The 25,749-nt window shown below is 33.7% G+C and overlaps 1 protein-coding gene across 1 annotated transcript in view; it reads right to left on the bottom strand.

Moving 5' to 3' along the window:
- LOC123563945 (netrin receptor UNC5C-like) overlaps positions 1 to 2,567 on the bottom strand; it is a 150,566-nt gene extending 147,999 nt beyond the window's left edge. The window contains exon 1 of the mRNA XM_053536581.1: positions 2,053 to 2,567. Coding sequence (XP_053392556.1) covers positions 2,053 to 2,158 — 106 coding nt within the window. The 5' untranslated portion in view covers positions 2,159 to 2,567. The remainder of the gene's footprint in view (positions 1 to 2,052) is intronic.
- Positions 2,568 to 25,749: the final 23,182 nt, after the last annotated feature.

Here is a 25,749-nt window from a genome sequence, read left to right as displayed (position 1 = left end):
CTGATGACAAGGTCTCAAATCTTACTATTTTGTCACTATTTTGTGTCATAATCATTTGTTTTATATTTACTAAAAATAATGATGTTTTGGACCCTTAGTACCCATTTATCAGCAGTTTTTCTCACAGAATTTTGCAAACGGTTGGCAGACTTCATAAACAAGAATTTAGACAGCATTTAGCCCTAGAACCACTATAGTCACCAACTTGAGTCTGTATAACATTATCCAAAATGAATTCTTTAGGGAAATAGTATCACTCTATTGACCTGCTATTAATTAAATCAATGAAGAAAATGGCCTCATTTGCATATATTTCCATATGCTACTGTAACTTGTGTAAGTTACTGTAGGTTTCTGTAACAACTTATGATTATTTCATACTTCTTTCAAAAGAGTAGAAGCAAAACATGGAATTTCATTTAAATCATTCAACAGCTTTAATGTGATTTTTTTTCTTGTATAGCAAAATTAGTATCACCAAAGTTGCCTCCCTTTGAAAATTAGTAGCAGAATGGCAACTATCAGATATAATGAAATGATGTGTTAATAAGTTTAATTCAGCATATTAAGACAGCATGATCAAAGGCTTAATAATCTGGAACATTGGAAAAGTTTTGTGTCCTATGAAAATGATCAAAGGTTTAGCAGTCACTCATAAATCTGCAGACATGAACTTGATTAATGTTCATTATTATACAAATTAATAACATTTTAATCATCTCTGCACAAATTGGTTTTAAGGAATATCAAAAAATCTTTATACCGTAAATGAGAGTTGATTTTTATATTCTGAGGTTAAATTTATGAGTAAAATATTTGCAAGAGCTCCAAGTTCCCTGAAAATATTAAGAAATCTTAGCATAAAAATTAATCCTGATTCAGTTCCATTAATTTAGTTTAAAACAAAAAGTATTTTAAAATACAGATTCTTTTAAAATACTTAAAAAATAAGATGAAAGTGGTCAATTTAGAATCAGTTGTAACAGAGAATTATTAGATGAGAGCACTATCTGATATCAGTGATAAGGAGGCCCAAATGTTTGTGTCATATATTTGACACTAAAACCCTAGGATTTTACCAGATTTCTCCTTCAATGTGATTCTGCTGTAATCTTAATCAGCATCTCAGATACTGTTTATCCAGATCAGGATTGTGCAATCTCTGTTATTTGTTGATACATTTGAAATAATGGAGATTACATCATGTATTGTTTAGGTTTCTGTTGTCTCCATGCATGCATTCTTAAGTTTTTATTTAGTAATTTCCTTAGATTTCTTGATTGCACTAGGTTTTTCTGAAACAATTGCTGTCTGGGACAATTTGACATCTCATAAGATATAATCCTTGAGGAAACTTCACTTGAGCCCTAATATGTCATTACATTACATTTTTATCTTTTGTTTATTAAATTCAGTCTCAATCAGAGGACATTAACTGCTTGCAGATTATATACATCAACAGCTCAATTTATTATATATGCCGTATCATTCTAATTTTTCAAGCAGAAAATGCCAAAATGTTACATACTAAACATCTTACAGTGACTTACATATCCATTATTTTTTCTGTAATATATCTGAGCATTAAATGTGAGAAACTGTTGAACAATAAATCAACATCTTTATTATCAAAATACCATTTGGGTCAGCAATGATTATGTACTAATGCAACTGAACTGGAGTTATTCCTGGAATGTTTTATTATTGGGTTCCTTTTTATTAAAATGAATGAATTGTTTTATCTGTACAGTCATTTCATCATTCTGAATTTATAATGATTACAATTGTTGACTTTCTTCTGATTTTCAGTTTTACTATAATAATAACCCATTTTATAATGCATATTTACCATCCTTACAAATGATAAGTTAGCTGAAATAATCATTTTGTAACTTGCCATTTTTATAGCAATATCACAGACGTATTTTATTTTAATTGAACTACTTTACATTCTTCAAAACTATGTAATACAATAACTTTGATGACAATACTCAAAACATCTTTTTTAACAATAACACAAAAGTTCTGGTCATTTTTTCCCTAAAAAATTACCTTTTACAATTTGCAGAAGACATATTCCAACAACAGCAATGTATAATCCACGTATATTCCTAAAAAGGTCCCGCGTCGGGAACACGTGCTGCTCACTTCGCTTCATTTTAGCATTGCACGAGAAACACAGATTCAATATCCGCTGAAAAATTCAAAATATCACAAAACTATAATCCTCAAAAACGAAAAACAAATAAAACAATGAACTTAACAAGTAATCAGTTCATGCTCTTTAGTGGCAGTACACTGTGTTTATGCAACACGACACTCGCATTTTCCAATATAGATAAAACTTTTTTTAAAAATTCGAAACTTTCCTTCTATTTAAATTTGTCGTCTGCTAACCGCTACATCCCAATTTACACTGTCATACTAATCCAGTTGCAAATTAAATCAATACACAATATAAATCCGTTATTTTCTCAATGAAAAAAAGACCAGTGTATCCTTTTACAAATAAACCTTGTCCAAATGTTGAACGCACCGTTGAATGTGTTTTGATATCATTCTCATTTTGTGTTGACTTTACAATCGGTTCCCCTTTGATCCGATCGCGCGTGCAATCATTTGAAGCGGCGGGATGTAATTGACAGCTCTATTTTGGTACATACCTGGATTTTGACTGGGTGATTGATAGAGGGTCACGCCTCATAACAGAACGGATTGATGAGGGGGCGGGGCTTAAGCCACTTTTTGTGTATTGATATAAACCGAAAGTGTACATGAAAACTACTCTGGTCGTGCTTTATGTTATAACTGAGATAGATATAGTAATTGTATTTAATTTACATACGCGTTGACAAATTCAAATACGCCAAGTATAAAGTTTGATCTGGGCATTATTTTCATAAAAAATATAAAGGATTTGAAAATAGTATTTAGCATGTTTTACTTCAGATTATAATTTACGAAAGCAAATTATAAAATCTAGATTCTATTTATATTCTAATGTATTTACAAGTAATACATCATTTAAATTATAATTCATTTACACGAACTTATTAATTGGCACCGGCATATCTGACAATAGACCTATCTTGTGAATCACTTTTGTCCGGATCCTTTACTAACGGGGATACTCTAAATGTATTTTGGAAAACGTTGTAGGATTGGGGAAGTGGGCACTGTCACGAGGCAAAATATCTGTGACCCACCATGTTTCCTTTGATGTAGTAACGTAAAATTCGACATATTTTTTACCATACAGTCCTAAAAAAAATGCACAAAATGAAATACCATTGAAATTAATCCATCAGTTCAAAGATGTTTCAATAGAATATAGAGATCGCACAATTATTTAAATAATACATATTTAATTTTATACATGCATGTGAAATGTTAATTGTATGGTACAATAAATGTAACTTTTGTGTTGTGTATAATTGACTTGAACTTATGTGGTAATTGGATATGTATTTGTTTTATGATGATATTATTTGAAGATTTGTCGCCATATTTGTCTATATTGCTGTTTATGCCACATGGGTCTAAGACCTTCTGGATGAAAATGAAATAAACTTGTAAACTTCAAAATATCTATTACAATAATTATTATTTTTATTCAAGGAACATTCTGTGCTCACCATTTATAAGTACTGATTTGTTGTTTTTAACAGTTTTAGGTTTGTGATATGTTTGTTCTGTTTTAGCAGATTTTCAGCAGGTCATTTTTTAAGTGACAGCCCTAATAAAATCTTTGAGCTGATAAAAATATAGCCACTTACTTTCCTATCGCAATGTTATCAAATGGGCTTTCACTTCTTAGTTTTCTGAAAATAAAACAACATTTCTATACGATACCATTCATGATTATACATAACTGTCATTCCAGTGTCTTAATCAAAAGTTTAATTGGTTTCTTGACTATGAATACATTCCCTGTGCAAATGGTACTAAATCAAAGACATCATCTAAATAAATACCTTCAGATGACTCAAAACAATTAATGAACATTGTCTACATCTATAGAAAACAATTAAGCACAACCCTCAAAAACCCTTTGAAGACTTTTACTTGCGCTTTTTACTGAAAATCTAACATGTGTACACCAAACAAGGGAAAGAGAGAGATAGTTGGGGCTTTTATATCCTTTTATAAACGAAACAGTTAGCACGTACGAGACTTTTACTCGTTAAAAGGTATATTTTGATATAAAAAATATTTTTACAATGTACTTTGTTAGAATTAAGCCAATGTCGTATAAAATGAAACTGGGTAATTTCAATTAGTATTCGTCTAAATGTAAGTTTTACTATGTTAGACAAATTATAGAAATGCATTAAAGATAAACTAATTTGAAAACATGAAAAAATACTACAATGGTTTATGAGAAACATAAAATTAACAACTTAATGTGTATAACAGTGTTATGCATTAGGTTAAAATAGTACATGGTGTATATATCTGAAATCAGTATAAATATGTACTATCACAAAAAAATAATTTTTTCAACAATCGACTGTTTGACATTTAGTTTCGAATGTCGTTCTACATACACATTTAATTTATAATTATATTTAGTAAAGTTAATATATCTGATGAGGATTTGCTACATTTGATGTAAATATTTAAATATAGTGTGTGTGTGTTTGTTCGGGTTTAACGTCTTTTTCAACAATTTTTCAGTCATATAAACGACGGTGTCTACTTGTAGCAGTGAGCACAATGCCCAACTTTATAGTGCTGCCTCACTGGAATATTACGCCGTAGACACGTGGCATGATACCCCACCCAGTCACATTATACTGACACTGCCGGGCTGACCAGTCCTAGCACTATCCCCTTAATGTTAAGCGCCAAGCGAGGAAGCTGCTAGTACCAAAATATTTAAATATATAATATTTTAATGAAAGATATTCTTTGAAGATGAAATGGGGGCCTCCGTGGCCGAGTGGTTAAGCCCGCTGACTTCAAATCACTTGCCCCTCACCGTTGTGGGTTCGAGCCTCAGTCGGGGCGTTGAATTCTTCATGCGAGGAAGCCATCCAGCTGGGTTACGGAAGGTCGGTGGTTCTACCAGGTGCCCGCTTGTGATGAAATAATGCACGGAGGGGCACCTGGGGTCTTCCTTCACCACCAAAGCTGGAAAGTCGCCATATGACCTATGATTGTGTCGGTGCGACGTTAAACCCAGCAAAATAAATGAATTGAAGATGAAACGGTATAAAAATAAAGTACAAATATATTTGTGAACCTTACTTCGAGAACTGTGGCTAACAACTTACATTTACGGTTGTGGACATGGAAGCATAATTGTTCAAGCCCTTAATCTAAGTTAACTCATTTTCTTCCTCTTCGCCGTCTCTTTATTTGCAACGCTGAATAATACATACGAACGCAACGATGGGTTTTAACAATCTTCAGTCTTGGATAGAAAGATGTATATATATCTTTTTATGCCCCCGAAGGGAGGCATATTAGTTTTCAACTGTCCATCCGTTCGTTCGTTCGTTCGTCACAACGTTAACGTTTTGCATGAAGGCACTTTACTCGCGAACCACTGCACCCAGGACCTTCAAACTTCACATGCTGATAGTACTTATTGAGTACACGACCCGTACTGACTTTGGGGTCACCAGGTCAAAGGTCAAGGTCACCAGGTCAAAGGTCAAGGCGCTGCGGGGGCATTTGTCACCATTAGTGACAGCTTTTGTTCTTGTTAAATATATATACAAGGCTGATCTTTCACCATGTAACGTTTATATCACTGATATTCGTTTAGTATGGTTATACTAAAGAATTCGACACAACCAAGCAGTTATATAGTAGAAGCTTATGTCCAGCACTCTGACCGATATTACATGAGAGTCTTCATTGAACGAGCTGTAAAAAAATAATGGAATGCGAGACTCTGCCGAGCATTTTATCAGTTTCATTCAACGAGTTTAATAAAGGCAAGGATATAATATTCTTTTTATCATATGTTAGCTTTTCATGCTGAAACATCAAAATTTCTTCTTTCTTTACATATAGTAGACCAAGTCAACTCAACTTAAGTCTTCTTAACTTAAAAAAGTCGTCAACTTGGAAGCTGTATTACACTAACTTAATACCAAAATAATTATTATGTAATGACTTCATCACACGTGATAAAAATGGTGTGAAGGGTGCATGAAAGAGATGGCTCTTGAATAGAACGTCCGTCTCATATTGACTACTAAAATCCGTCGAATGACAGCAAAGTTACCAACAGATTGTTCTCCCGTCACCGCGAAATCATTCAGTTGCTCGTCATTGAAAATAGTCTTTCTCAAGAAAGACTATGCGTTCGTTGGGACATATATTCTTGGATAAGAAAATGGCGACCTAGCACCAGACTTTGACTCACAAATAGCCAGTCTAAAGTCGAACCTTGATTGAGGGTGGCTTTTCGGCGTAGCCGTATTAAGGTATTTCCGCAAATTGAAATTAGAAATCCATGTGAAAAATCAGGACCCTCGAAACAGCTTTCAAAATGCAAGGACACAAAAAATATATGATAAAAATTGAAAAGATATATCTAGAGGTAAACTTGCGAGCATGAAAGCTACGCTGAACACTATCTCCACAGTGCTTTGGAAGAAAATGAGTGAACATTTTTGGTGCAAAATTTCGGTATCGTATGCAACCTAAATTGTTATAAAACATTTATTTTCAAATCAAAGAAATGCTAAAATAGTGCATACGAGCGTTACTTTTTCAAGAAAATGTCGTTAAACATTCTAATGCGCAAAACACGTGCACAGTTTTTCTAAAATATTTCGCCGCCATGTTTATTTCAAGGAATGAAATATATGATTGTTTTTTTACCTGAGATTCCTTACTGAAATATGTATGTCTCCTTATTCATGGTTAGAGATATCCATTTAGTATAGTTTTTCACTGTCCGATCTCCTTAATCTGTTACCGATCCTTCACATATAAAGAATAAACGCAATGTGTAATGATAGTTTTTCGCTTTACACACCTCCCTTGGACAAGAAAGCCGTTTCACTTAAAATTTGTAAGCATCCGCTGACAAAATAGTACTGAAAGATCGAAACTTTTTCTAAAATAAAGTTGAATTTCAATCATTTTCAAAAACTGGAAATATTACACATTGTGTTGAATTTATAAATAAAACAAAAATCCCCAAAATAAACCATTTTAGATCTTTTCCGGGAATTATACGTTTCAGCCGAACAACGCATTTCAAGATGACACAAAACTGATTTCTCTTCGTAAACAATGTCAAAGTTCACCTGAGGAACATTGCTGAAAAAGTAAAAGTGCTTAATTGTTTCAGTTTTACGTCCTGTAGAAAATAATCAACTTTCAACTTTAAATGCATAGATGTTCTATAATTATTCCAATATAAAAAACCGTCCGATCTTTTCCGTGAGAAATAAAACGAAGCAAATTTAACTATTTGTTTACACTTCAACCATGTGAAATTAAAGGCATGTACTATCACGAGACTCCCGTGCATTTTGAACCTCGTGGTGAATAAACTGGATTTACTTTAAAGTATGGTGTCTCAGTTGAGCCAGTTATTTGTTATTTCAGAGAACATACATTAAAGAAGAGTTAATGAGATTATGCATGTGTACGAATATTTACTAGTCTACTTTATATTAACGACGATAGAAAACAAGTGTGCACTCGGCAAATAGCAAGTCTATCATTTTCAGGTGTATACTGAACAGTGATCCCAATGTTCGTAATTTTCAGATAAAGAACTCGTTATTCTTGGTTTCGTAGACAGTCTTAGTACTGGACCTCTATTTCCGCTATCAACACCGAAGTAATGTAAAGTCAGTGTCCATTTCTATGCCGGAATCAATACACATTTGTTATCAGTTTAAATCTATGAAAGTGTTAAAAATATCATTGTTTAACGAAGAACCAAGATAAGAAAAGTTACTTTCGAGACATTGCTGATTTTGTTCATCAGGTTTTCGCGTGAAAAGTTGATTGTACTTTGTTTGTTTCGTAGTTATCTACAATTGTATACATTTTGTATTACCTCCTAACATATTTGTCTGTACTTTTTTCTGCGATTTATTCTCCCTGTGTTTTTTAAAAACATGTTGCATAAATTTTCATATTGTATAAAAAGTCGATAGATCAAAATTGGTTAGTTTACGACGCATGAAACATCTAATAAGGAATCACTATACACATCGAACATGTCCCGGACCAGTATGTGGAAATATTGTGGCCAAATGTTTCAAGATTGTCTAAAAATGTACCGCAGAAAGTGCTGAAAATTCCATTTCCACCATATTTTTCGTGAGATAAGCAGCGCGTAAGTACATAAATTCCACTATATTTAATTAAACCTTTCTTATACTTGCATAATCCTTGAAACGAATTTTAGATCGTTGCCAAATCTTGTTCACATTAGGTCTGAAACTTGTCTTACAATTTTAGGCAGTTTGATACACCATACATAGAAAAATCATTGTCCGCACATAGTTCAATAACATTAAACTTGCACAGGGCGCCTTTTAATATTTGGACGTTCAACATGTCCCTGTGTCAAGTTTAATCGAATGTCAGCCATTTGCATAGCACAGATTACGACTTTATTTTATTGAAGTGTAATGTAGGAAAACTCTCAAACACGTGAAACATTGGTTTACCGTAACTAAAACTGCACCATCAATCACTTCCCCGGCGCATTTCACAGAAACTTCTAGCGTAATTTATTGAAATATCACGAACAATACAACACCGAATAAATATATAGAATCAATTATACATGCTTAGACGAAAACAAATACGTTTAGCCTACGACACTTGTAAAAATCTGCGGCCATTATTTAACGCATGGGTACCGCCGAACGCATGTGGACTAGCCTTTTAAACTGCTTTGATAGGACTTTACAATTAATTTAAGTAACTTTTAATAAAATTACAACCAATAAATGCTGATTACACCCATCGACTATAAACATATGCATACTACATAGACAATACGTTAGTAACGGGCCGCATTTTTTTCAAATCCGACCGTGAGAATATTTTTTCGTCTAAAATTAATCTTTATAATAAAGAAGATTTGACAGTTCGTGTTGTGTTGTGGAAGTGAATGGATGTAAATTTCATTTTCAAAGTGCGTACTAATCTTCAATAACTTCAGTAAGACAGTATGTTCAATGGATGTGTAAATTAGGTTTCTTTGTCCGCTGTTGGTATTTAGCTATCGCTTTCAAGTCACTTCTACCGTGAACTTGTAAAACCTTCCGCAAGAACTTTTGCGGAAAGCTCTACCGGGAAATTCATACTTTCGATAAAACGTCGGACTATATGAAATGTCAAAATCGTAAAATATTGAAGTCCGACGTTTATTTATAGAACTATGTCCGCACATTGCACTACTTTTATGTATGCTGAAAATAGCAATATGTACAAATTTATTTTCGTTTTAATACATGAAGTGGTCAGTTTTGAAAACAGATTTTGTAATAAGTTTAGTTCTATTCAGTAAGACAATTCTCCTATGCACTTATTGAAACTTTGAACTAACTTTTGCCATTCATGAATTTTTAATAAAGTATTTTGAAAGGATTTATAAATCTAACCAAAAATTTGGAAAAATACAGGTAAAATATCTGCTTTGTTTATTTTCAAATTTTAGTATCACTTTTTAAACAGCTACTTTTAGTTCAGCTCTTGCAAACTGAGCTGTTTTGTGCTATGGTACAGCTGCATTCGAAAGCTTTTGTTCATTATATTTTCACACCTCAAATGAAGGTCACTCTAAATTCAAGATGGCGGAAGTACCTTTAGCTCGTTTTCATAACCTAGCAATGATCCATGCCACGTGACTAAGTTGGCAAATCAGATTTCTCATTCTGAGTGTTGTGCAACGCTAAGTGCATATTGAATGACACTACAGTTTTAAAGGTATGTGTCGGTCAACAAGTAAATTGGTATGTCTAAATGAATATAATAAGTATGTCCAATCAATACAATAATAATCCCGTTAAGATACTAGTTTTTATAATTTATAGAAAGAGAGGTGTACGATCGTATAACTAGTACGTACTTTTACGTTAACAGGTTTGATTTTCTGGCGCAATCGGTTTAATTAAGTCTACCAGGTAGTGAAGGGTTTCTGGTGACAATCTTTTCTTTAGAGAGTAGTAAACTACAGCAATGTTCATGCATTTTTTATTTTCGTTTGATGTTCAGCTGTAGAAAGGAACCACTTCAGATGAATTTAATCCCAAATATAGCATTCTTGGAATAGGTCTGAAAGATATAGTCGTATTTTGCACTACCTCATGAAACTTAAAATAACTAACCTCTTCAGGCTCTGTCGGTCATATTGGCAATGATAAAATAAAACAGAGAAAAAAGTCACAGACTGTTGCCACTTGTCTTGAAATTGTTTCATTCAAATGAGCTGTACGATTTTCAGAAAGAATTTTCTTTTTGCTAGTATTTTTATGCCCCCGGATCAAACTATCTGAGGGTATATTGCTTGTTCTCTGTCTGTCTATCACAAAGTTTAACCTTGCATATAATTCATTCCTCTTTGAAACTCACATACATTACTACACGTCGCAAGTCCTTCACATTGGCCTTCGAACTGTTGCCACATTGCTAAATTTTCATTTCTTTATGAATCCCTTTCATAATAAAAGACCTGCAAAGTCAAGTTTTTCAAGGGCAAGCACCATTTTGTTCCAACTTACACTACGCCGACATCTTTTTCAAAGATATTTATTGTTTAGTGTCTCATCACACAGAAGTTGTGCCAGAAGAATTTCTCCTTTCAGATTTTGCTAGACTAATTTGGGAAAATCAGCTATGACGAGATGTGGGAACTTTTGAATTTTAAAGAAATTAAATGAATTTATCTTAATCATATTAGCAAAATGTACTTTTATAAACAGGAAAACCCTTTAGATGTAATTCTGGGTAATTGGACATTTTCTTTTTAATCAGAAGTCTATTCTCCTTTTGACTTAGTGTGTTTTGATATGGATATTTAAGATAGTCCATATTGATCCAACGATAAATGGAGTCAAAATCGCATTTTTTAAAATTAAAATATGGTTGAAATACTTTAGCAAAAAAATCTAACTGAAATCTCTTAAAAATGCTATACTTCCTATTACTTCCCTTCGAGGTTTTTTAATTAGATCTACAGCTTTTGCTGCGGAAAAAAAGGACATAGAAACATGAAACTTGCGAATATTCTAGACACAGTTTAAATAATATTTTATGGTCGTCCGATTTTTACACATGCCAAAATGAAATGAATAGAAGATGGTACAGTATATTACAACAACGACTGCAAGTTGTCTAGCCGTTAACGACAAGCACACAGACTAATAAAGATTGCTGTAACGCGGTCAGAAAGTTTCAAGGAATCTGGTATATTCATAGAATGACTGTTATTTGACTAAAATAATTGAGTTTTCAGTTCCAATAATTTAATTTTGTAACCTACTAGCACTTCCTGGTAACATGACGTTCCAGCTTCAAGTCAGTGTGAGAAACACTTGTATAGACATTGCAGAGAACATGGGCGGGTGCTCTGGAGTTCGGGAACTTACATGAAACATGGCCAAGCTCAATTAAAACTAAAGTAAGACTATCAATTCAAGTAATTATGCAACATAGTTCTAATGGATATTTTACATCAGAATATGCGTCTGTGGCTCTGTTATACATAAACAACTCCTTTCCCATGAAAAACACATACGCATGAGAAATGAGAATTTTAAGAAGCAGAAAATGTCTCGATATAAAACCAAATCCCGCCTATACTGGGAATTTACCACATAATAGTAGGAAATTTCGTTGTCTTTGTAAAGTAAGAAATAAAGATACATCTTGCTTGATTTTTTCAACTATTTAAAACAAGAACATGACTAGTTAAATAGACATTGGCAAAAATATACAAAGCAGGTTCTATTTAAAGAGGATGTAGTTTTAAGCCCGCGACTAGGACAATACTACTCAGTAACATCTAAATTTCTTTAATTGGCGTGTATGGTTGGTCATCCTCATAAAAAATATTATTTTTACCGTAGTGAAAATAAATCTTTTCGATTCATTTTCACTGCAGTTAAAATCAATCACTGACCAAACTCTCTCATAACTTAATATTTAAGCTGCACTTAAATTATCTTTATCAAAAATACTCATTCTGACTACAGCAAAAATACAATTTAACTCAGTGAAAATTTTAATTTATACGCAGTTTTGACTGCAGTTAAACTCAACCACTGGCCAAACTACTAAGTATTTTCACTCTATTCAAAATATTTTTCTGCAGTTAAAACCTGTTTTAGATGCAAATCTGATTTTGATTGCAGTAAAATAATTTTTGACAACTCTTCCTGTTTGGCGGTATCTTGCTTCAGTTTCGGTTATTGAAAAGTAGCCCAAAGTTTTCAAAATAATTATTTTTATCACAGTGAATATAGCCTAAAGGGACAAACCCACACATATAAGGCGAAAAATTCCACAAAACGTGAGTACTTTGAAAGTGACAAGTGGTACAAACGCTTTTGAAATAATGCAGAACATTTACATTCTTCTTGCATCTTTACCAATATCTAACTTTTATTTCCAACCACTTTATTATTTTCAGTGTCATATATACATTCTATGCCAAACTTGGTGGAAATGAACATGGTGAAAATTTTCACCCAAACTGTGGGCGAGTATCTTTTACTGCAGTATAAATGTTTAATTACGAGTGGACTTGGTCACTGCTTTATTTTAACTACAGTGAAAAAAGTCAAAATATTTATTTTTGAGCAGGAAACGAAATATTTTCAGCCTTGTATATATTTATATATTCTGATTGTGAGATCAGTCATTCTAGTCACAGAGGACTTTAAACACAGAATAGTGTCATTCTGCTAGTGCCATTATTTGAAGATTTTGTGATTTATCATTATGCATTCGATAGCATTTTGTCCTTCGATAACAAATTAAAAGTCAGCAATTGTTGCATGTTTGTCAGCGATATATCACCTTCTTGTTGATTTTCAGGAAATAATTAACAAATGGAACTCAACGAGGTGTATTAAAGTACAGGAAACTCAAACTAACCCAAAGGATTCCAACTGGAAATTAATACGTCTCTGTCAACGGATACATATCTATGCTTAGTAAAATTTCATATGATTGATAAGTTCTTGCATGTAATTGTATACTTGGAAAGTGTTTTCCTATCAATAATATATAAGATCAGAGACACCGGGACGGCATAGGTTTCCGTTAGATAAATAACAGAGGTGATGGTAATTGAAAAGGTAGTTGACTTTTCAGAGACTGATAGGTGGAAAATCTCATGAAACACCAGTTTCTAGAAAAGGAATTCGAAGTTGTTTTTTTATTCACATTTCGTTATATCTTTGTCATCTTTACCATGATCTTGCCATCGTGGTCGTTAGCGTTATCATTATCAGTTTGATGGTGCCGCCTTGATCAGTTCTTGGAAAATGCGGATATACACCTTTTGATTTCGGAAACTCAGTGTCAGATTGTTGTAATATCATAATATATTTATATGGCGCATGAAATAATTTTCCTTTTCATCGACAGTATCATTATGGTCTTTTATATCATCAAAATCCTTTCATCATCATCGTCGACTTAACAGCTACAACAGCACAGGATATTTTTTACACTGAAGAAAATTATGGAACAACACTTGACAGATCGTTAAGTAAGCGAGTGAAATCTAGCTAATCATTCAATTTCGATTTATTTTTTCCTGTCCATGTTTAATGGATCGAAACATGCTATTATCATATCAAGTGCGTTATAATGACTAAATAATGACTTTCTGGACACGATAAAGGGTTATCAGCAAGAAAATCATAACACTTGTATTCAATGTATGTTTCACAGGAAACCAATTAGAAGATGGTCTACGTTATTTTTTATCTATTCAAAACAAAATTGAACTAGGATGGATCGTCAATATTTGCAGTACAGCCCAGTCTAAGTACCTTCATTAATAAATTACTCATTTAAACATTTTTTTACTGTCCTCCCATCATAAAATATATATAATGTATGATCTTATTTCAGGCTGCTGAAACGTACGGGGCGATATACTGAAATAGTTTTGAAACAGCAAAAGAAATGAGAAGCATTTGAGAAACGTTCATACACATGCATGGCTGCATGAGATGCTGCAAAATGTGTTAATTTACGGCATGCCAGAAACTGGTCTAAGCAATAAAATGGCGCCTTCACGATCGTCTCATCTCTTATCCGTGTCAAAAACTGGCAGAAACATTTGTCCAAACGATATTGTGTTTTGATATATATCCGAATAATAAACATTGCTTTTGATTAAAGTAAACAATTTTTAGGCACGAAGAATACAGTTTATCATAATTGTTTATAGAATTCTCGACAAAAGTAATGACATAAAGGAACATAAACGATTTTCTTTTCCCACGACACTCGAATCAATTGCATTTTTGACAAAACGAGTAAATAATACAATACAGAAATGGTAAGAAATACAAATTTCTAATTTCGTTAGATTGCATTCGCCGCCTTTTGTTTTTCATATCTGTTTTGAGCAATCACATACAGAATTGAATTGATGTCCAATTGGGAATTAATACATGAGATTGCAGAAGTGCTCCCTGAATTGAGCTTCCTCAGTATAAACATTTATATCCTCAGTTTCGCATTTCATGCAGACGACTGTGCAGACAAAAACCCGCTGGAATCTGCAATGTGTTGTTTCTTTCTGACATTTGCGTGTTTTTGACATGTTGTGTCAATTTGCAACAGTTAAAGAAATTAAGAACACAATAAATTTGCAAATAAAAACACTGCATTTCAATACGAGGACAAGAACGAAAGCCAAATGAATTATTTCAAAGGTTTTATTAATAGCATTAAAACAGAAAAATGAAAAAATGACCTCTTTTTCAGGTGATCTCAAAGCTAATAGGTCTATTGTGAAGAAAAAACATGACATAAAAAGACAAAGCTTGAAGTATATTTGTAATTAAAAAAAAAAAAGAAAAGAAAGAAATTTCAACACCGCAAGAACAAAAGAACAACTAGACTATGTATCGACAATAGTTTTACTCTTAGCAAATAATATTTCCATAGCAGGCTTCAGTGCCGCAAACATTTCCATAGCAATACTGTAAACCTTGCCATATCATGTGGCAATGTCACAAATAATTATCTCTATGGCATGTGGCAATTTCGCAAACATTCCCATAGCATGTTACAGTGTCGTAATATTTTCAGTGTCCTTTTGATACCTCAAAAAGCGTTTCCAATTTTATAGTGGTCAACATTTCCATGCCGCAAACATCCCCTAAGCAATGTCGCAAACATTTCCAAGGCAATACCAAAAGCATGCTGGAATGCCGGACACATTTAAGAAACGTCACCAGAAGAATATTGCAATACAGCAACCATTTCCAAAGCATGTTGCAATGCTGCACGCATGTTTGTTGTATGTTGCAATAATGTAAACTTTTACGTAGGATTTCAGAATACCACAAACATTTCCTTAGCATGTTGCAATATCGCAAATATTCCCGTAGCTTGTCACAATGTCACTTTGATACTTCGTACAGCGTTTCCAATCGTCTGCTGCTCAACAATCGGAAAAGATATATTTGTCTTACAAATAACAAAGCGTCGTTTCGAGATCAATTTATTTTGAATTGCGAAATTAAAACAGGCTGACTGTAATGCAATTTGAAATCCAGATAAGAATTTCATACAAACAATTTCCCAGGAGAAAACTTGATTTAAGACGGAACAGAAATGAAATGACAATTTTATAATCGATATTTACAGTTCAAGAAATAAATGTTTTCGCTGCATTTAATTCTACGCTAAAACAAATATAGAGCCATCAACTACAGTTTCATTGATCTAGTGAGCTGAGATAGAGAATTTATTTGTTTCACACCAGATTTTTTTTTCTGTATCTATTTATTATACTGAAACTTCCACGCAGCAACACAGTACCGCAGATTTTAATTGTGATTCATAGCCCCTTGAATTTTACCGCCACTAATTTCATTCGATTACTTCTAGTTTTGCATGCTGATTAAATTTAACATATTATGCTTTAGGTTGATAACTAATGAATTAAATAATGTTTTAGATCCAAAAATCATTCCAAATGTTTAGAAAAATAACGATGGTGCGCCAACATAAAAGTTGTATACGGAAGCCTATAAGGGTCATTGATGGACAAGACGTGTCTGCATTTCGATATAAAATTGATATTTTGCATTCTTTTGTTGCGCTAATAATACTGAGGTGCGAAAATGTACACTTACTGAATGGTTTGCCGGTAAATAGTCAAAATTATTGACCCTCGGTCAGAATTCAATAACAGCAGCATCCAGTTCAGCCTGTGCTTTATAAAAATATTGCCTTCTACGTATTGTGACCTAAATATGCTTTAAATGTTGCCTATTCACATTATGACATTTAAGCCATTGCTTTTCAGCCATACACATATTTTGGTAGTTTTAAGATTATAGATATGTCAAGCGCGCTGGCAATAGGTAGTGGCTTAGGAAGGGAAAAACTTTTTAAACCTTTGTCAACTTCCTGGAATAAAACGTGTATCTATGTTGTCTTGTTACCATCGATACATGCGTATAAGAACATGTAGACATTTGTGGCTTCAAAACAAGGTAGGAAAATGGTATTATGCGGAAACAGTACGGGGCGCTAAAATCCTCACTCCAAGTCCGCAGTAAATTGCTTTTATGACAGTAAGACCTGAACAAGCCGACACCTTGTATTTCCGTACCATTGACTAGTTTGTTGCTTTACGAGGAGAACACCCTGTCTTAATTATAACATCATTTCCATAACTATATCAGCAAAGACCAATTTGTCAACTTTGACTAATAAAATCAAGCTGTCCAAGAAGCTAAAACTGTCATAAAGTCACAGACGGTTGCCGGCCACGAGTGAGAACGGGTTTCACGCGCTTTTACGACGTGACAATTCTATGATTAGATTGTAAGTCATAAAACTGTATGGACTTTCTTAGACATTTTATTACTGTAAGAAAGTTACCACACATGATTTATGCTAATTTATTTTGCCCGAATGGCAGTAACGAAGGTGGAAATGAAATAGAGGCATGCACTCATGGGTAAGGCATGACAGCTACCCGGACGGTGCTCGAACTTACCACCTTTTCGGTAACCGCTTCAACATACTCGAGTAGCTGCCATTGTGATTCTTCATTTAAATTTATTTTTATTATAAACAATATAAACAAGCTTAAAAGTTCAAATATTGTATGAAATGAGACTTGTTTTTTTTTTTTTCAACATGAATACGCTGATACCATTTTAATAAGACAATGTCACACTGTGTGAAATGATATAAAATTCACAATGAACTTGTTTCTATAAAGTTGATTTTCAAAGATTCTGAAACACCCCATTTTCAATAACCTCTACTTTTTTATTTTAATTTCGGCGGTTTTATGTCTTTTTGATTTTGTAAGCTGAATCGTGTGGTATTAATCAAACCTTGATTAAAGTTGGACTTCTAATGCATTCAATTGTGTCCAATTTTTGTATTTTTTTACAGATCATTCTACAATAAAACATTACAAATTCAAATTAATCGCAAATAAATGAGTTTCAATTATTAATCCTCTCGCTACACGAGTTCTGCTGCCGTAATTTAAAAATATTAAAAGGGGATGTTTCTCAAAGAACAGTACCACGATGCAAAACAAGATTGTGAAGAATTCGAACATATATCTTCCTGTTTGAACGGCCGAGGACAGCCTCTCAGATGGTCTCTTAGTCACTATCAAAGGTGTTTCATTGGGATGTAGTCCAGCGGTAATGTATTTTATAACTTTTAATTGCTGAATGATAAATCTATTGTACTTATTCTCAAAAAAAGTCTTGAATGTTTTTATTTCTTCAGTGTTGCAACTTTTCGCTGACTCAACATGAAATTATATTTTTCCTGTATATCAAAGTGTATAACATTTGTTCGTAGATGTACATATCGGTATTCGCACAAGTTATGCATGTTGCTGTAAATTAAGGTTATTATCAAATAAAGAAAAACGAATTACATTTATTGTGATTCGGAAGGAATTCAAAATGTTTTATCATATTTAACCGTAGACACGATCAATCGTAATTGTTATGTAATGCTGCTTACATTTTGTTCGTATAAAATATAAATCATTTTCGCAGAAATTCAGTGACTGGAATATATTCAAGAATTGGTGCTTTGTACAAGTAGTGACGTCATTTTAGACTGGTCCCCTGCGAACTTCGAAAAAGTACAATAATGGGAAGCCATTTTAATAGGAACCATTATAGGACAGGGAACCAGATTATCTCCATATTTACGTCTTTTTAGACTGTAACGTCGCAAAACGTGATGCCCCGAACAGAAAACAAATGAAAAGATGTTGCTTGAATAAGCCAGTACGATGCTGACATACGAAAAAAACACCCCTTCATTATTGTATTGACTTAATTTTATGAGAATTTTGCTTTTTTTTTTCCTTTGATATTTTTGTTATTGGAAAGCAGGCTTACCAGCGGGTGGAAACGGGGTAAAAGCTGTTGCTCATTAAAATTGACCCGTAATAAAAACAGTCTGGGTAATAAAATCTTACGGACTGGCCAACTGTTTTCTGATACAAGATCTTGATCTTTAGGACATGTGGCTGGCGGCTTGACCAGCTGATGTATAGGGCATAACGTTTCCATATCTATCATCTATATAATTATTGGCTCGTGCATTATGCATCTACACAATGTATATAATAAAAAGATTTGATCATTATCTATTGTTTGTTATCATTGGTGCATTTGTTATCATATTCCAAAGCATGGCCACTTCTTGGAAGGAGCGTTCCCATACAAACAGCCACATGTGATATATAGCTATGATTGACACAAGTATTAATAAATAATGTACGGAGCTTTGTAACCCTTGTCTACATTTGTCTTGTTTTAGACAGGAAAGAAATACAAATTTTAACTCATACAGACGTCCATTGTTACATAATAAAGTGTTGTAACGTAGTTATACTCGGCATTTCTGTTCTTTCAATTCTAAATAGAAGTAGATGTAACTGTAGACCTTATCATTTTGGAATAATCATGCCAAATATAATTTTCTCAAAAAAATCTTCCATATTGTATACAATACATATCTAGATACAACTAAATACGAAATAAAATAAAACAAATTTTGCTCAAGTGCCGTAATAGGAAAAATAACAGTAAAAAGAGAAAAAGGATTTAATTAGTTTCTTTTCTTTGTGATTAAATACATTATCTTTAGTGGAGAAAAAAATCTGGGAAAATGATATACGGATATACCATTACATAAGACATGGCTGTAAGTTGTCTGGGATTGTCTGTATAACTTGACATAATTGACAAATGAAATTCTGCAATAACATGACGTAAACTGCCTTTCAAGTCTAAAAATCCAGAAGACATTCGAAAAATGTTGCTTTGTGTAAGAGATAACCCTGTAAAAGAGTCGTAAAAATGCTTCAAAAATATAACAAAAAGTGATGTTGTTTACACAGTACATGGTTCATTAAAACAAGAAGCCGCCGTGCCTTTCTACGATTGCATACAGATAACACGTGATGGTTTCCTATCTGTCTTTGAAGTTTGACAACCATGATAATTGTGTCCCTATTTACAAGCGAATGTTATGTTTTCCAAGGATTTCACCCGGCATCAAAGGTGGTAAAAGTCATGACATGTAATGTAAACATACTGATGCTAATCGTTTTTCCAACCCTTTTCACTGTCTACCCTCTCTTCTATCTTGCGTTTACGCTCATATTTTATATATAAGATCTAAAGTCTCGTAGTGCTTTTATTGATATATTTTAAACAGTATTCAAATGAAGATTTATTACGATTTGTTTCAAAGTTCTGAATGTCTTTTCAGTCATACCCATAAAGGGAGGTAATTAGAAGAGCTTATTTTAATGCATCTGAATAACTCACAAAAGTCAAAGCAAAACTTGTATCAATTCTGCTGAGATCAAAGTCCCATTTGCATATCTTATATTTAAGCATTTCAAGCTGAAGGCCCAACAGAATGGAATATCGTGCACTGCTTTTTGTGCGTTTCTTCAGGATACAGTTCGCCAAACATGTCCAATTTAACGTCTATAAAACAATTATATTAACTGTTTTCTCTTGGAATTCTCTTTACGCAGATCAACGCAACTAAGTAATATTTTGGACACGCTACTCCCATTATACATATGTGTGAATCAAGCACAACGTAAAAGAAAATCTCACATCTGTTTAACATTATTCTTGATTTAATCGAGTATTAACGAACAAATCTAGACAATAACATGAAAAATTTCATTTGTCAATGAAAACACTTTGGAACAAGACTGACGTATATCAGTGTAGAGGATAAGAGGCATATAAAAGTTCTTGCTTGCGTTCCACGATTAATTAATGTCTGCTTGAATAAGCATCATGCAGAATTAGTGCATTAAAAGTGCATCTATGAATTTATTCATTGCTAATTACATAGCTAATTGCAGAACCAAACGAACCCACAGAACACTGTTTCATGTATACAAGTTATACACTAACGCTGCATAAATTATTCATTTCCTTTAATATAAACTTTTTATTTATACCAATTATGATGGAGCTTATTTTCGTGAATATTAATGCATGTAATAAATTTAGATGTATAATGCGTGTAAGAGATTCATTTCCTCTGTTGGAATGAACTTCTCGTATTTATCCTCAAAGAAAGCAAAAGGAGAACGGACACCAACGACGTAACGTCAAAAGATTAGTCACCGGAAAGCTCCGACCGGATATGATTATATACTGCAAACAGAGACTTTATTATTTATAGTATTATACTTTTCGTATCGCAAGAATAACTTATTTATCTTAACAGTGTTTTTGATTAGAATGTACCGGATGACAAAACTGTAAACAAATGGAAAGGCACGAGCCTTTGACATAGAGTGGACTAAAGGTACAGAAAGACCAAGCGAATGTATGTAATGTGTCTGAAACTTTGACCGTTTCCACACATTCGTCAGACGGTTCTAGACAGTTTTTTTTTGTAAATTATATTTACCATCAACTACATACACAGAGCGGACTTCACGAGTAAAAAGAAGAAAGCTGTGGTCAAACATGCAGACCATCTGTGACAAGTGTTAGCAGGCTTGCACATTTATGAAAATACTTTACTTCAATGAAACGGTTTCTTGCGAATGTCGAACATACAATAAGAATAACGACATATACAATAACACTGGTAAGACTTAGAATATGAATGACACGACATTGAATAACAACATCAAAGATACATTAACAATAACGAAATACAGAATAACAATAATGACTTTTACCATAAGAATATCGAACATACAATAAGAATAACGACAAGTACAATAACAATAGCAAATTTTAGAATATGAATGACATGACACTGAATAACAATAAAAAAGACATACAATAATAATAACATATATGATAATATAATTTAGCAACGTTTGACATGCCATAGACAAGACCCTTTTAGCACACGACAGTTATTCACGAATCAGCCTTGCTTTATTCATAATCAATTATTTGCTGCGTTGCTCGCGTACATACATTTATTTACATAAATAATGACTTATATAACCAGACCACTGGTCTGCGCTGTCTACTACATTACGAAGGGCAAGAGGAAGAAACACTCGCCTGCAGAACCTCTCGCGGGAGGGAGAGAACATATTTTCTGATTTAGGGAGATTGTATTTTTGGCCTCTTGAGGTTTGGCGTAATTTAGGAATATGTGAAAATTACCAATGATATTCAGCATAGGATATATGTTATCGTCTTGCCTTTGACAGATAGATATATGACCATAGTTTGAAATTATTTTCCATTTTCCTGCCTTCGTTTTATTAGGAGAAGCTGTTTATACGAAAGCTGCATGTTAAGAAAAAGAAGCAAACATCTTATGCAAAATTTAATGTGAACAACAGTGTAATGATTATGAGTAACGTTGAATAAGAATAGATTAAAGTGAGATAAACAAAAAATACACGCTCTGACTGGCTGAAACAAACAGATTAAGTGAGAACTCCAAAGTGCACGTGAACATGCAAAATTATTGCTAAATGTGAAGATTTGTCTACTAATTCAAACTTACATAAAACTTAAATTAAATGGATTTTTTTCTGTGTAGATAATAAATCGGCTTCTTGAATTTCAAATATTTCTAAAAATGTACCAGGTATTCGAGACAACAATTTAGTCATAACAGTCGAAAGTCGTCGCGAAAGAAAGGACCGCAATCCAGGAAGTAATCATACACAAAAAGTGCTAGAGTCACAAGGAGCAGAGACAAGTTGGTCTATCATCGAAAGGAACCGGACATTGGTAACCTTAGGGCAATTCGTGTTTTTATAGTAGGCCTACATTTTGTTTTCCTGTTAACGTTTGTATAACATTTATCCTAACATGCTAATCGTCACATATAGGTAACCAAAGTGCCGGTTATTTTGAACATATCTCATCTGTTAAATTCCTATGCATTAACGCAAAGGCGGTACAGATGGTGACGGGACATAGCAATGAGGAAACAAGGGGAGAACAGTTGCAAGACAAAGACGAGGAACAATCCTATCCACGCGCAGCTTTGGTCAAAGAGTTTGCCAGGAGCAAGGGAATGAAATATGGAAGTGAATCTCTGAAAACAGACACCATTTTTCCATATGACGTATGAGTTTTATATTGGACGCGTCATTTCAATGTGTTTATTTGTTTATTTACGTCAATTTTGTCAATTTTATTCAAGCTATTGAAAACTTTTCTAATATTTATATAATATCAGTATGTGTAGATACGTATGTAATAAAGATATTATTAACTATGCATCGTTCTTTAGCGGAATGATACGGCGCTCTTAAAGTCACGCAATATTTCCACTGCAGAACACGTGCATATTTCTCGATACAAAGCTAGTAGCCTATAAATATTGACGTGTCTGGTTACACAGTTACATAAAGGAAAATAAAAACAAGTATGCAATAATCACCGCAGAGAGTCGGTTTAGTAATATCATCATATGGTCAATGGAGAAACTTGGTAATATGTAGCTCACTGTCCCCTTGGAAACTATAGGATCACACTGGCAAGGATGGCAAAGTGGCTACAGTCAGTAACGAGGATGGATGACTTGGTGTTGGATACCGCAGAATTTGCAACGCGGTCCCTTTGGAAAATGATGGTAGCAGTTGGAATAACAGGTAAACAGCTAAGACATCAAGGCACAAGCTGGATGCTGTCTTCTCGACTCTGCGGTTCAGCCTTCTAGAGGGTCTCCTAGGACATTCATTGACAGGCGCTTCCCAATTAATGTTGGCCGTATTAGCAGAATTTGTTGTACGTAAATACAGCTCATTCATCGAGAAATCGAATTCCTTTCCATAACTGTATTTACTTGTATACCAGTATCGCTCTTTGATCGGAATCTTATGCATTATTTTATTGAACTTCTTTTCGATATAAAAAGCGGCGCAATACGGATACTTTCACCCACAATGAGCCATTATCATGGACCAAATGTTGAAAGCGTCGTAATAACAAATCTATTTGATAATGTGAAACGGAAATAAGTAAGTGCATACCAATTAAATAAAATAGTAAAAATGGCGTACGTCAAAGCTGTTTTATATTGAATGAAATTATTTAATTGATAAATGATAAAACAGTGTTGTTTTCCGTAGCCGGATGGTCGCCGTTCTCTTTGATCTGTCGGATATAAATTCAGATATAGACAATTAAACTAGATATACTGGCTGATCGATCTGACCGATCAAACGATGCTGTTCATTTTAGTCTTTTGAAATCAGTTTTTCATAGAAATTTCGATTTTTATGGTAAGACAATTGTGTCAGAACTGTTGGAACTATGGATCACAAAGAGAAGATGACAAATAAGGAAGAAAGTAACAAAGATGTTATCCTGACACAACTGAACACGCTTCTTTGAAGCTTTCAATTCAAAGACAACAAGACTGGGAAACATTGAATTCAGCATTTATTTCCACTGATAAACTTCTATAAAGTTATAAAAACATCAGGTTTGTGATGCTTCTTATCTAAGCTGGCTTCCTATGGGGCATTAATTTTATGAAAGAGAATTATGCTTGTCACGAATACAGGAAAACACAAAGGTACTTCTATAAATAAAAAATGTCCTCTACATTGAGGTGATTTTATTACTACACATGAATACTCTCTTGAATAGCCTCGATCTGGACCAAAAGAACAGACTCGATCGGGTCCGAAACATCTCGTACAGCCTCAGTCGGAACCACCTTGATCGGGATAAAAACATTCTCGAACAGCCTGGCTAGGGACAAAAAGGAAAGAGTAGTTTCGAGAAGTTTCCCGTTTCATTCTCAGTACGAGGATTTTTCACTTTTCAGGGGTTCCGGTTTTGAGGGGTTTCACAATTAAACTGAATAAATGTCTTACACCTTGAGAATTGTTGTTGTTATACTGTAAGAAGCCAATTGCAAAAACACTAGAAGGAAATGGTAGCAGCAGCTGCTTTCAGTGAACGGGCATGCATACAACCTTATGAAAAGAATAATGACATTTTTTGCTTGTAAATAAATTAATCAAGCAAGCAAGTGAAAGATATCGTGCAAACTGAAATTATTGTTAATTTAATCAACAATCCTTCTTTCACTTTTTGTAACTGTATGGTGTTATCAATGTCATTAAACATGTGTTCAAAACGTAATTTTAATGGAAAAACTATCTTTTTGTAATCTATGATCTAAAATTTATGGTGTAGAAAATCTCTGCGGACCCGCTGTCTATGGTAGAGATTCGGTTATCAGGCGTGAACAAGGGAGCAACCACGGGTGCGTGATTACGCAATCTACATGACAAGATAATAAATATATTCTAACAAGAAATCTACAGATTCTCACAGACGAAATCAGTTATATACAACATGTTTAACAGGTGTAATCTATGTAGGATGGATTCATATTTCACAGTTGAAAATTAAATGGTTTTTCAAAATTTCTTTATGTTTTTAATAATCTGACTGTGTTTAGGTAAAGTTATGTATATTTAACAACTAATCAAGGCCTTCCAGTGGTTTGTCGTCTATTTTATAACGGCTCTGAGTTCAGATGAGCCGGAATTAAACCACGAGGGCGTTAGCCCGAGTGCATCTGGAAGATGAACTGTGGTAAATTCGACGACAAACCACAAGAAGCTTTCGATTGTTTTCATTCATGTTCATTGAAATATCTTTATAAAGAATATGCTGGACTTCGAGTAGTAATGAGCCGGACGTCATGCGGCAATTTGACGTTACAATTGACGTCAAAAAAACGCGCGTCAACCGTTGTTTATCGCAGAATATATAGAGCCTGAACGTCTTCTTTGTTTAACTGGTAATCAAATTGAGCCATGTTAGAATGTATCATGTTTTTCCTAAATCACTTTCTTCACACCTGTGTGAAGAATACGATCATATTCTTTACCAACGCATGAGCTAATTTTTCACAGGCCGAACATATTCTTCACATATCTTTTAAAGACATGTTTCTCTTTCTACTACATCCTACGTAGGACTTAGCAAACTGTATGTAGAACGTAGGACAATAAAACCTCCTACGTAGGACTAAGTAACCTGTACGTAGAACATAGTACCTCCTACCCTCCTACGTATA

This window comes from Mercenaria mercenaria, chromosome 2 (assembly GCF_021730395.1).
Source record: "Mercenaria mercenaria strain notata chromosome 2, MADL_Memer_1, whole genome shotgun sequence".
Classification (NCBI taxonomy): Eukaryota; Metazoa; Mollusca; class Bivalvia; order Venerida; family Veneridae; genus Mercenaria; species Mercenaria mercenaria.
This window is presented reverse-complemented; position numbering and strand designations above follow the sequence as displayed.